The 11,271-nt window shown below is 50.5% G+C and overlaps 1 protein-coding gene across 1 annotated transcript; it reads right to left on the bottom strand.

The window, feature by feature from the left end:
- Nucleotides 1–5,146: 5,146 nt before the first annotated feature.
- CPXM1 (carboxypeptidase X, M14 family member 1) lies at nt 5,147–10,695 on the bottom strand. Its single transcript, XM_052650983.1, has 14 exons — nt 10,616–10,695; nt 9,737–9,898; nt 9,474–9,583; nt 9,241–9,380; nt 9,045–9,135; nt 8,327–8,477; nt 8,154–8,242; nt 7,710–7,833; nt 7,426–7,622; nt 7,159–7,338; nt 6,792–7,089; nt 6,240–6,379; nt 5,498–5,600; nt 5,147–5,397 (listed from the first exon to the last, which is right to left on the bottom strand). Exons 1-14 carry the CDS (start codon nt 10,623–10,625, stop codon nt 5,156–5,158), a joined length of 2,037 nt encoding a protein of 678 aa, XP_052506943.1. The 5' UTR covers nt 10,626–10,695; the 3' UTR covers nt 5,147–5,155.
- Nucleotides 10,696–11,271: the final 576 nt, after the last annotated feature.

The raw sequence follows: 11,271 nt of genomic DNA, 5'->3' as shown, positions 1-11,271 counted from the left end.
ATACCATTGCAAAAGACTAAAACTTCCAGAAATAGACCCACGCAAATATGATCAACAGATTTTTAATAAAGGTATAAAGGCATTTCAAGGGAGAAAGAACAGTCTTTTCACCAAAAGATGCTGTAAAAAACTGGACTACCATACACAAAAAAATTTAAAAACCCTTGATTTATATCTCATATATATAAAAATTAACTCAAAAGGATCATAAACCTAAATGTAATATACAAAACTGTACAACTCTTAGAAGAAAATATAGGGGAAAATCTTTATGATTTTTGGCTGGTCGAAGAATTCTCATATAGGACACAAAAAGAATCATCTACAAAAGAAAAAACTGATAAACTAAATTTTATAAAAATGTAAAACTTCTCTGCAAAGAATACTAGCAAGAGAATTAAAAGATAAAGCAAGAGACTGGTGATAAAATTTGCAAGTCATTTATCAGACAAAGGGTTTATATCCAACTCTCAAAAATAAGAAAATAAATCATCTAGATTTTTAAATGGACAAAAGAACTCTTTTTTGGTCTCTTATAGACTGGTTCCAAATAGGAAAAGGAGTACATCAAGGCTGTATATTGTCACCCTGCTTATTTAACTTATATGCAGAATACATTATGAGAAACGCTGGGCTGGAAGAAGCACAAGCTGAAATCAAGATTGCCAGGAGAAACATCAATAACCTCAGATATGCAGATGACACCACCCTTATGGCAGAAAGTGAAGAGGAACTAGAAAGCCTCTTGATGAAAGTGAAAGAGGAGAGCGAAAAAGTTGGCTTAAAGCTCAACATTCAGAAAACGAAGATCATGGCATCCGGTCCCATCACTTCATGGGAAATAGATGGGGAAACAGTGGAAACAGTGTCAGACGTTATTTTTGTGGGCTCCAAAATCACTGCAGATGGTGACTGCAGCCATGAAATTAAAAGACACTTACTCTTTGGAAGAAAAGTTATGACCAACCTAGATAGCATATTCAAAAGCAGGGACGTTACTTTGCCGCCTAAGGTCCGTCTAGTCAAGGCTATGGTTTTTCCAGTGGTCATGTATGGATGTGAGAGTTGGACTGTGAAGAAGGCTGAGCGCCAAAGAATTGATGCTTTTGAACTGTGGTGTTGGAGAAGACTCTTGAAAGTCCCTTGGACTGCAAGGAGATCCAACCAGTCCATTCTGAAGGAGATCAGCCCTGGGATTTCTTTGGAAGGAATGATGCTAAAGCTGAAACTCCAGTACTTTGGCCACCTCATGCGAAGAGTTGACTCATTGGAAAAGACTCATGCTGGGAGGGGTTGGGGGCAGGAGGAGAAGGGGACGACAGAGGATGAGACGGCTGGATGGCATCATGGACTCGATGGACGTGAGTCTGAGTGAACTCCGGGAGTTGGTGATGGACAGGGAGACCTGGTGGGCTGCAATTCATGGGGTCGCAAAGAGTCAGACATGACCGAGCAACTAAACTGAACTGAACTGAAAAGTGGTATTTATTTATTTTGGGGGCTCCAAAATCACTGCAGATGGTGATTGTAGCCATGAAATTTAAAAGACGCTTACTCCTTGGAAGGAAAGTTGTGACCAACCTAGATAGCATATTGAAAAGAAGAGATATTACTTTGCCAACAAAGGTGCATCTAGCCAAGGCTATGTTTTTTCTGTGGTCATGTATGGATGTGAGAGTTGGACTGTGAAGAAGGCTGAGTGCCGAAGAACTGATGCTTCTGAACTGTGGTGTTGGAGAAGACTCTTGAGAGTCCCTTGGACTGCAAGGAGATCCAACCAGTCCATCCTAAAGGAGATGAGTCCTGGGTGTTCTTTGGAAGGACTGATGCTAAAGCTGAAACTCCAGTACTTTGGCCACCTCATGCGAAGAGTTGACTCATTGGAAAAGACCTTGATTCTGGGAGGGATTGGGGGCAGGAGGAGAAGGGGACGACAGAGGATGAGATGGCTGGATGGCATCACCGACTCGATGGACATGAGTTTGAGTGAACTCTGGGAGTTGGTGATGGACAAGGAGGCCTGGCGTGCTGAAATTCATGGAGTCACAAAGAGCCGGACACGACTGAGCGACTGAACTGAACTGAACTGAACATTGGTGGTTGGGGCCTCTCTGGTGGCTCAAATGGTAAAGAATCTGCCTGCAGTGCTGAAGATCCAGGTTCATTCCCTGGGTTGGGAAGATCCCCTGGAGAAGGAAATGGCTACCCACTGTGGTATTCTTGCCTAAAGAAATCCATGGAAGGAGCCTGGCAGGCAACAGTCCACGGAGTCGCAAAAAGTCAGACATGACTAAGCAACTTTCACTTCATTTCACATGCTGGTGGTTACAAGACTCTTTATATTTGCCTCATTAAAGTATACCTCCAAAAAGTGGATTTTATTATATACAAAATTTTAATAAATGAAAATGGATACTTTTTAAGTACATAAAATGTTCACACAAAGTTTAGCATATATTTTTAAGTGAACACCAAAGTATTCTCACCAGATAATGAAGAAGAATGTTACTAGCACTTCAGAATCCCCCTCCCTCCATATTCTCCTCTTTGTTGCTGCACTGATCCTTCCAGAATCAATCACTATCCTAACTTTTATCATAATTGTATCTCTGCTTTTATTATTACATGCCACCATAAACAATATAGTTTTATTTTCCTTTTGTGTGTTGCTTGTTTGAGTGTGTTTCACTCAAAATTGTTTTCGTGAGAGTCATTCATGATGCGTATAGTGGTTGTTTGTTTTCCTTCCTGTATACATTTCCATTGCACAAACGTACCATATTTTATTCCTCCATCTACTCTTGATGGATTTTGGGGTTGATTCCAATTTGAGTCTGTTACAAATAAAGCTGCTATAAGCATATATGTATCTTTTTGTACATGTGCAAGGGTTTCCCTATAGTGTATAATGTATACCCAGGAATGCCTTCAGCTTTACTAGATAATGCATCTCCATATTGTCATGTACGTCAAGTGTAATGCAAAGACAAATGGTACAGACACAAACAAGGTTTAGGGTCAGGACTGGAGGGAACTTCTCAGAAAAGAGCTAAGATCATGCATACAGTGCCTCAAAGTTCCATTATACAAAAGATGGCTTGCTAGGCCAGGAAGGGCTGATCTTGCTGTTAAAAGAGCAGGAGAGGGGCCCTGTTCTCCTGCCACTTGGCATATATATGAGGAAAGTAGACGGCACCTTAGAATCCCTTGATCGCTACGTAACAGAAGGAGTTTTCTGGTCAGGGTAATGTCTTGCTAGAAGTGGGGGAAATCCAGAGATTGAGTTCACATGCCATTTCAGTTATGCTGAACTAGCTGTTTCTAGGGTACCCAGGAGAGAAGGGAAAAGATTCACTGGAAACGTTCAGCCTGGGTGTGTTCAGTTATATGATTATATAATATCCCTTTCTGTTTCTGTTAACTTTCTTTGCTCTGAAAGAAACTTGCAGGGCAAAGTTTCTTTGTCTGCTTTGTCTCTAACTTTCTTTGTCTGCTATTAAGATAGCCACTCCTGCTTTCCTTTGATTAATATTTGCATGATATATCTTTTTTTATCCTTTTACTTTCAAAGTGCATATTTCTTTACACCTGAAGTGTTTGTTGTAATATATGGTTGAGTCATTCACTGTGCCTGTAAGCTGTCCACTTATGTGTACTTTTCATTATATATATTAAACTTATAAAACTAATTTTTTAAAAACATTTTGCTGCACAAGAAGCATTAGAGGTGGGGAGAAAAGGAGCAGGGAGATGGGAGGTGTGGCAGTAAATCCCTCATGGTGATCTGAGATTGAAAATGACAGAGGGACAGAGGCAAGGACAATACAACAGCCTAGCACTAGGGAAAGCCTACATAACCGGGTACATGGATGTCTTTGTGCCATATTTTGCTTGGTAGTATTTCCCCCCATTCCTGCCCTTGCAAGCTCTCCTTTGAATTGCAGGGGGCTTAGGAGCCTGGAAACTACATGTTGTGGGCTCCTTTGCAAACTAGGTTACAGCTAGATTGGACTGCACAGTGGACTTCATATGTTGGAGATAGAAAGCAGAATGAAGGAGGAAATCTTTCTGTCTCCAGCCACAGCAGGCAACCACAGGTGATCACAGCTGGCTATCGGCAGCCACAGGTGGTGGTGGGTCCAGCACCAAACACAGGCTTATAAAACCAGACCAAGGATGTTATCAACTTCCTGATTTCTAAGTAAAACTCCCTTTTTCCTTTTTGTCACCCAGCTCTTTCAACATCTTTATATCCAAGGTCCAGCATTAAATTCCCTTCTTGAAAAACCTTGAAGGGACATGACTTTGAACAAGATCCGGGAGTTGGTGATGGGCAGGTTAAGTCTGACGTGCTACAGTCCATGAGGTCACAGAGTTGGACACGACTGAGTGACTGAACTGAACTACCTGCAGTTGGTTGTTTTTCTGGCAAGATACTGACTGATGCACAACTTCTCCTTGTCTGAAAGAAACAAATCGCATCCCATCATTTACCAGCATTCTCCAGAAGGGCTGGTGAAGCAAACCCGAATGCTCTCGGCTACGCTCTTTGCTTTTCTGCCTGGAGCTCTCCCTGTCCGGCCCGAACACCACCTCCATCTACACTTTGAGAACTGGCACCTCTACTGCATCTTGACTGACCCTCAGTGCTGTATCCACTCCCATGTGCACAACTCCCCTGTCTCCGCTCCCACAGCAGCCAGCCTCCACCTGGCACGCCTGTCCCTTCTCTCAACTGGGAGCCCAGGGAGGTTGAGAGGCAGTGTTTACCCTTGACTCCTTGCATGGTTGGCACTGAGGAGGTGCTTACAGAATGTTCCATAGCACCAAGTGTCACCTGCTGCAGAAGCTGATGGGTTGATGAGATGAGTTGCTCTGCCAAGCCCTGGTTCAGGAAGAACCCAGGTGGGATCCTCTTTCCGTACTATTTTTCCAGAAGTTAACTGAGAGTAGCCAAGTGTTTGCAGAATGAGATCAGGGAAGAGGATCTGGGACATAGAGACCACAGGAAGACTGGCTGAGGCGCCAAAGAGCTTTAATGAGCCCAAGCACCTTTCCCCTACTCCCTGTCCTGCCCTCCCCACCCAGTGACCCCTCCTCCAGTTCTGGACAGGTCCAGCCTGCCCAAGCCTCTGGGGCTCTTCAGCTGAAGGTGTTAATTCTTCTGTCCCCTCAGCCGTTCCAGCCGCCTCCGAAGGTCCGGGGGCACCTTGGCCCCCGCTGCCAGCAGCTCTCGAAGTCTCTGTTTGGGAGTCTTGGTGAGGCGGAAATTGCAGGGCACAGGGCCCTCTTCAAAGGTGACCCGGCAGCTCCGTGTCACTGTGTGGTAGCCCTCTGCGCTGGCAGTCACCATGTAGTCCCCTGGGGTCAGCAGGCGCCAATAATCCCCACCCCATGCTGAGAGAAGTGAAGGGCAAGATCAGCGTCCAGTGGCCTGAAGCTTCTGACCTGGTTAACGCCTCCCGCACTGCCCCAATCCCCTCCCCCACACACCCACCTGTTGTTACATCATGGTTAATCCCATCTACAGAAATGACAGCATCAGCAATCCCAAGCTCTGTGTCTTTGTCCCTCACAACTCCAGCAATGCCCATGCGCACCTGTGTGGGGAAAGGTTATCAAAATCCCTTTGCTTCCGTGACCAGTTTATTTTCTGGCTCTGTACCCTACAAATTTGATAGAGGTGTTGCATCTACTGTTCCTAGGTGACAATACTCTGGTGAAAGTATCTCCTGACTGAAAAATGGCATCTGGACCAAGACAACTATAAACGCCTGGCAGGAGGGCGTATCTTCGGGCTTTCCGCGAGTTCACTGATTCTCGTTATGGGCTTGTCTTTTAGAATCTTTGGAAACTATACTTACGGAGTCGTTCCAAGGGACATGAGTTCCTGCGGAAAGTGAAGTGTCTATGCCAGGGTACTTCCTGCACTTGCATAATCAGAGTCTTTTCTGAGAACAGCTCTGGGTCTGCTCCATGGACACTGCCTGGAGTACAGGCAGGTCTACTCCCACTCTCCAACAATGTGTGACACCACCCTGCTGGCAAACTCTGCTTCCTATCCCGTATCCCTCCAAGGCAGTCTGATGCCAAGCGAGTGTGACCCATGGCACTGGTGAGTCAGAATGGCTCAGCCTGACCTGAGGAGACCTCCCTGTTGGGAGATGCGTCCAACACGGAGAACAGACCAGTCAGCAGTGACTTGGGCAGGCGGGGAGTGGGGGGAATTCAGGTCCGACCTGCTCCAGGTAGGTGAGAAGGGCATCCTTGTTGTTCTCCCACTCCTGGGGCAGCTCGTTCTCATGAGGGAATTTGTCACAGGACAGCTCCACAGTGACCTCAAAGCAGTTGGTGTGTAGGTAGCTGAAGTCATTCATGCCTAGGGGTACCACAGACACTGGAACCTAAGCAGGCAGGACAGGAGCCCTGCCCTCCCAGTGCCCTCCTCTGGGAGACACTTCCTGATGACAGCTGACACTGGCGCTGTATATGAGAGCAGACTGTCTCATTGCGGCAGGGTTATGGGGATGGGGCTAGAGCTTCCCTGACGGCTCAGCTGGTAAAGAATCTGCCTGCAATGCAGGAGACCCAGGTTTGATTCCCAGGTCAGGAAGATTCCCCTGGAGAAGGGAATGGCAACCCACTCTAGTATTCTTGCCTGGAGAATTTCAAGGACAGAGGAGCCTGGCGGGCTACAGTCCATGGGTTGCACAGAGTCAGACACAACTAAGTGAGTAACACTTTCTTTTCACTTTTATGGGAATGGGGTAACCCCACCCTCGGGCACATACTCCCAGGAACTGTGTGCCAGTCAGCCCCGTTGATGATGCTGCCGTACGGGGAGAAGTCCTGGCTGTGGCAGGGTCGTCGATCTGGGTCCTGCATGGCCCGATTAGTGCCCGCATAGACAGTGCTGAGCCAGCGAAACACAGCCTCATCCGGGGTGGGCGTGAGTTCGCGGGCAGCCCACGGAGTCCGAGTCATGTCGAAGGGGTAGGATACCACGAGCTCACCCCCGTGGAGGTTGGCACTTAGCACAAAAGGGATCCGCTGCATCCACTTGATCACTGCCCATGTTTCAGGAGCCACCTGGACAAGGGCAGGTCAGAGGAGCGGGAGACAGAGACAAAGGCCCCCAGGGTGGCCCAGAATACTCACAGTGGCATTGGGCAGAGTGTAGTAAGTGGGCAGTGGCAGGTGATGGTTGGGGACAGTGTCAGGTACCAGCCCTTCATCTTCTGCTTCCCACAGTGGTGTGTTGAGGTCAGCAAAATTATGGTTAAGATCAATGCCCTGATGGTTCCAGCGGCCCTCTGCCCAGCCCACCAGCTCTGAGCCCTGCCGGGGAGGAAGTCTGTTCAAGCGAAGCAGGCTCCAGGCACCATGGCAGAAGGAGCAGACTGGCCCTCAGCCCAAGTGGCCTACCCGGCGGAAGGCAGTCTCGTAGCCGTCAGGATTCATGGAGGGCAGCAGGTGAATGCGCATCTCGGTGAGCAGCCGGGTCACTCTCGGGTCCCCTCTCAGGAACTCACGACACAGGAACTGCATTAGAAGCAGGAGCAACTCCCGCCCCAAGGCCTCATTCCCATGCATGCCGGCCACATAGCGTACCTCAGGCTCTCCTGGGAACAAATAGGGGCTTGCAGCTGGCTCATGCACCTGCCCCTCCCTGCTGCTGTGCCCACCTCTTCCACCCCACCTGCCAGTACCCAGCTCATGCTCCCCGGGCTGGTCCGACATTTCCATCACATACAGCTTCAAGCCCTGGTGGCTCCTCCCGATGCTGTAGATGCGGGTGATGTTGGGGCATTGCTCGTTCACTTGCTTCATCAGCTGGGGGGTGAGTGTAGCATGGTGAGGGGCATGGGAGGAGCAGACCCAGGGCTCAGACCACACGAGGCCATGGAAGGACTTCAAAAGTTTGCGAGGGCCCATACGATGGGGACACCATTGGCGCAATACAGGAGGGGGCAGCAGCCAAGGAAGGAACGGTCATAATAAGAGAGGCACCAAAGCAAGGGAAATCGTAGAAGTTTAGGGGTCAAAAAGAGGGTGAGACGGAGAGGGACATGAGGGCAATCATAGCAAGTTATGCCCTGGTGGGCAGGAGACCTGAGATGAGCAGATCCTCCCTCCTGGGTCATAAGGGTTACCTTCCTCATGGCTTTATAATCATGATGCCGGAAGTCTAGTGAGTCGGAGGATCCTAGCACGGGAACCTCAGGGAACAGACCGTTGGGATCTGGTAGAGGATGAGTTCACAGTAAATGGTGAATTCCCAGGGGAGGGTGTGCCCTGCCCAACTAACCCTTGTCTTTCTCCCCACCTGAGACTGGGCAGGCCAGGATCTCTGCCCGGAGGCAAGATGCACCTCCCTGGAGCCAGGTCTGGGGCAGCAGGCGAATGAAACGGGCCACCTGGGGCTCAGGCAGGAGATTTAGCACTGGTGTCTCTGGATCCGAATTGGCAGGAAATACCTGAGGGCATCAAGTCCTTTGTAAGGGCCGCTTGAACCCCGGCAGCCTGGCTCAGGGCCCAGGAAGATGCTCAGGCCTGTGAGCTCACTGAAAAACCCACCCTAGTGGGCTCAGCTAGACACTTGCTCTCTGTGTCAAACACAGATTGCTGCCCACATCCTTTGCTAACAGGCAGCCCTAGGCAGTCATCCTTTCCGGTTTAGTCACAGCTCATTAGACCAATATGGCCATGTGACTCAGCAGCAGGCAATCCTGAAGCTGGCCAGGATCCCACACTGTAGCCTGAGGAGATGAGAAGTGATGCAAGGACTGAGGCCCATCGCCAGAAAGGGTGTTCCAGCAGGAAGCTGTGGCATGAGGAAGTATTTGGTGAGGATGCGGGCATGGTCCAAAGCAACCTGGCTCCTGAGGCTGTCTGCTGGGTGCCACCCACCCTTTCTCCTGGGATGCCAAAGTGGGCACCTGTGTCTTGTCCTCAGAGGAGTCCAAGCCCAGCCCAGCACCCTACAGTGGGCCAGGAGCCCAGCTCCCAGCATAGAGGGCCCCAGCCACCATGGGACTTCTCACCGCATCCATCCCGCTGCTGCGATTCTTACTCCCCCACCAGGTCCGACTGTCATTGCTGAACTGGACTTTGTATGAAGTGACCCAGTCATACCTGGCAGGAAAGGTGGGTAGAGATCATGGGTGGCCCCCAAGCCTCCCACCCCAGTCCTCCTGAGTCTGCCCATAACTTTCCTGGCCTGGAGCTGTCCTGCCTCACCTCCAGATGGAGTTCCTGCCCTGTGTGATAATGCCTGAGAAGCGGGTGGGGTGTCTAGCATCCACCTGAAGCCATGGCTCGGCATCCTGCTGCTCGGCACACCAGGCCCCATCAAAAAGATCACCATCTTCCAGGCCTGACTGTGGGCATGGGACGCAGCAATCAGAACCAGGTAGGCCTTAAGGGAAGGTGGGAGGGGCAGGGAAGAAGGTCCTAGGGGTTGTCTTGCTGACCTGGATGTTGAGCCGTCCTCTGTGTGGTCCAAGACCAAAGGATTGGCTGCTAGATGCGTCGAGCTGGTTATCTGAAACTCGCAGGGACTCCAGGCCCAAAGGGGGACAGTCTGGGACAGGGACAAATCAGTAAGTTGGGACCAGAGAAACAGTGGTCAGAGCAGGTGGAAAGCTGAACCCAAGCTTGCCCGTGTGGCCAAGAGCTACATTAGTTCATGTCCCAGAGACTGCAAGTCTGGGCAAGGCCCTTGGAGTGGTGGTACCTGGTTCTTGCTTCTCAGGGAGGTCAAGGGTCCCTGTAGGGCTGGTGGTCACTGAAGGCCTGGCAGTCACTGGGGGTCTGGGGCGAGTTAGCTTCTTTCGCTTCTTCATGACGATCTTTTTCTTCTTGATGACTCGAATCCGGACATGCTGTTCTGAAGTCCCTGGAGACCAAACAGGCAGAGCAGCAGGGAAGGAAAGGATGGCAGGAAACCTCAAATGGAGCGGTCTACCACCCCAAGAAAACCTGCAAGTCCACAGGAGGCCCCACCACACGTATCCAAGGACCTTAGCATGGACTTTAAGGCCCTCAGTCTGACCCCAACCTACTGTTCCAGCCACTTCCTTGATTCCTTCTCCCCTCTGGTGTGACTACTTGCTTGGCCCTCACCAATAGAGGGCTACACTGCCACTAGGAACTACTTGCTTGCTCCAAAGAGCTGAAGTTAGTTCTTTAACTCCTTCTTTTCCTGGCTGTCCCCTTCCCTATCGTATATCCACCACCTTTGACTTTCTTTTTGAATTCCCATTCTTTCTTCACATCTCAGTCCAGATGCATTTCGGGGAGCCTTCCTTAGCTCCAGGCTCAGTCTCATGCCCTCAAAGCCTCTGTGCCACTTCCATCACTGTGCTGAGAGGTCCTGTCCTCAAACTCATGTCTGTCCAGGTTTTCCAGCTTTCCAGAGTTGGACTCCTGCCCTGTCTGCCCTTCAGTAGAAAGCATTCATGGCACAGGGCAGATGCCACTGGTTCCCCACTGAGATCCACAGCTGCCCACCCCACCCCCCCCACACACAGTGTACATAACTGTGTCAGGGATTGCCCTCCCCCCCCCCCCCCCACACACACACACTGCACATAACTGTGTCAGGCGTTGGTACCTTTGCACATACTGTTTCCCTCTTGGCTGCGCTCCTCTTCAGCTCTTCCTAATTCAGAGCTACCTTTCAGAACCAGTTCTACCTGCCTCTCCCAAGAAGCCCTCTGAGGCTGCCAATCGTGCTTTCCTCCTCTCTCTTGCCACATCTGAGAAGCTGAGAAGTCCGGCAGCCTTCCTGGTCCCCACCCCAGGCAGAGCCGCGTCCCTCCAGGGCACCTGGCAGAGAGCGCTTCCTCCCTTCCCCTGTTCTTTCCTTTCAACCGCTGGCTCAAGCCCACACAGTCTTGCTCTGCACCCTCCTCGGTGTCTTTGCACCTCTCTCTACCCTCCTCCTGGCTCTAGCCTCAGTTTCCCCATCCGAGAAACAAGAAGGTTTGGGGCTGGAAGAAGCAGCATCCCACTGGCTCCTGTCCCAGGACTGCTGACTTGGTCTGGCCGGGAACTAGGGCTGCTGAGTCAGCAGCCATTGTACGGCGCAGGGAGTGTGTGCGCGTGGGGCAGGGTCGCCACCCAGGCGCTAGGCAGAGTGCGGCGTGTGTGGCGTGTGTGAGGTGTGTGCGCGCGTGCTGGGGAGGGGTCGCCACACGGGGGTCGGAAGAGTGGGACAACCGATTAGCGGGAGAAGCGGGCCGTGGGTAGGACGGAAGCTCACCGTTC

This window comes from Budorcas taxicolor, chromosome 13 (assembly GCF_023091745.1).
Source record: "Budorcas taxicolor isolate Tak-1 chromosome 13, Takin1.1, whole genome shotgun sequence".
NCBI lineage: Eukaryota > Metazoa > Chordata > Mammalia > Artiodactyla > Bovidae > Budorcas > Budorcas taxicolor.
Note: the sequence above shows the minus strand (reverse complement) of the source record. Positions and strands in the feature narration are given on the sequence as shown.

Coding starts and splice junctions, on each gene's coding strand:
- CPXM1 (XM_052650983.1), bottom strand. Junction 8,478..9,044: donor GCAGCAGCGGGATGGATGCG/GTGAGAAGTCCC, acceptor TGATGCCCTCAG/GTATTTCCTGCCAATTCGGA. Junction 6,380..6,791: donor CTGGCACACAGTTCCTGGGA/GTATGTGCCCGA, acceptor TGGTACCCCTAG/GCATGAATGACTTCAGCTAC.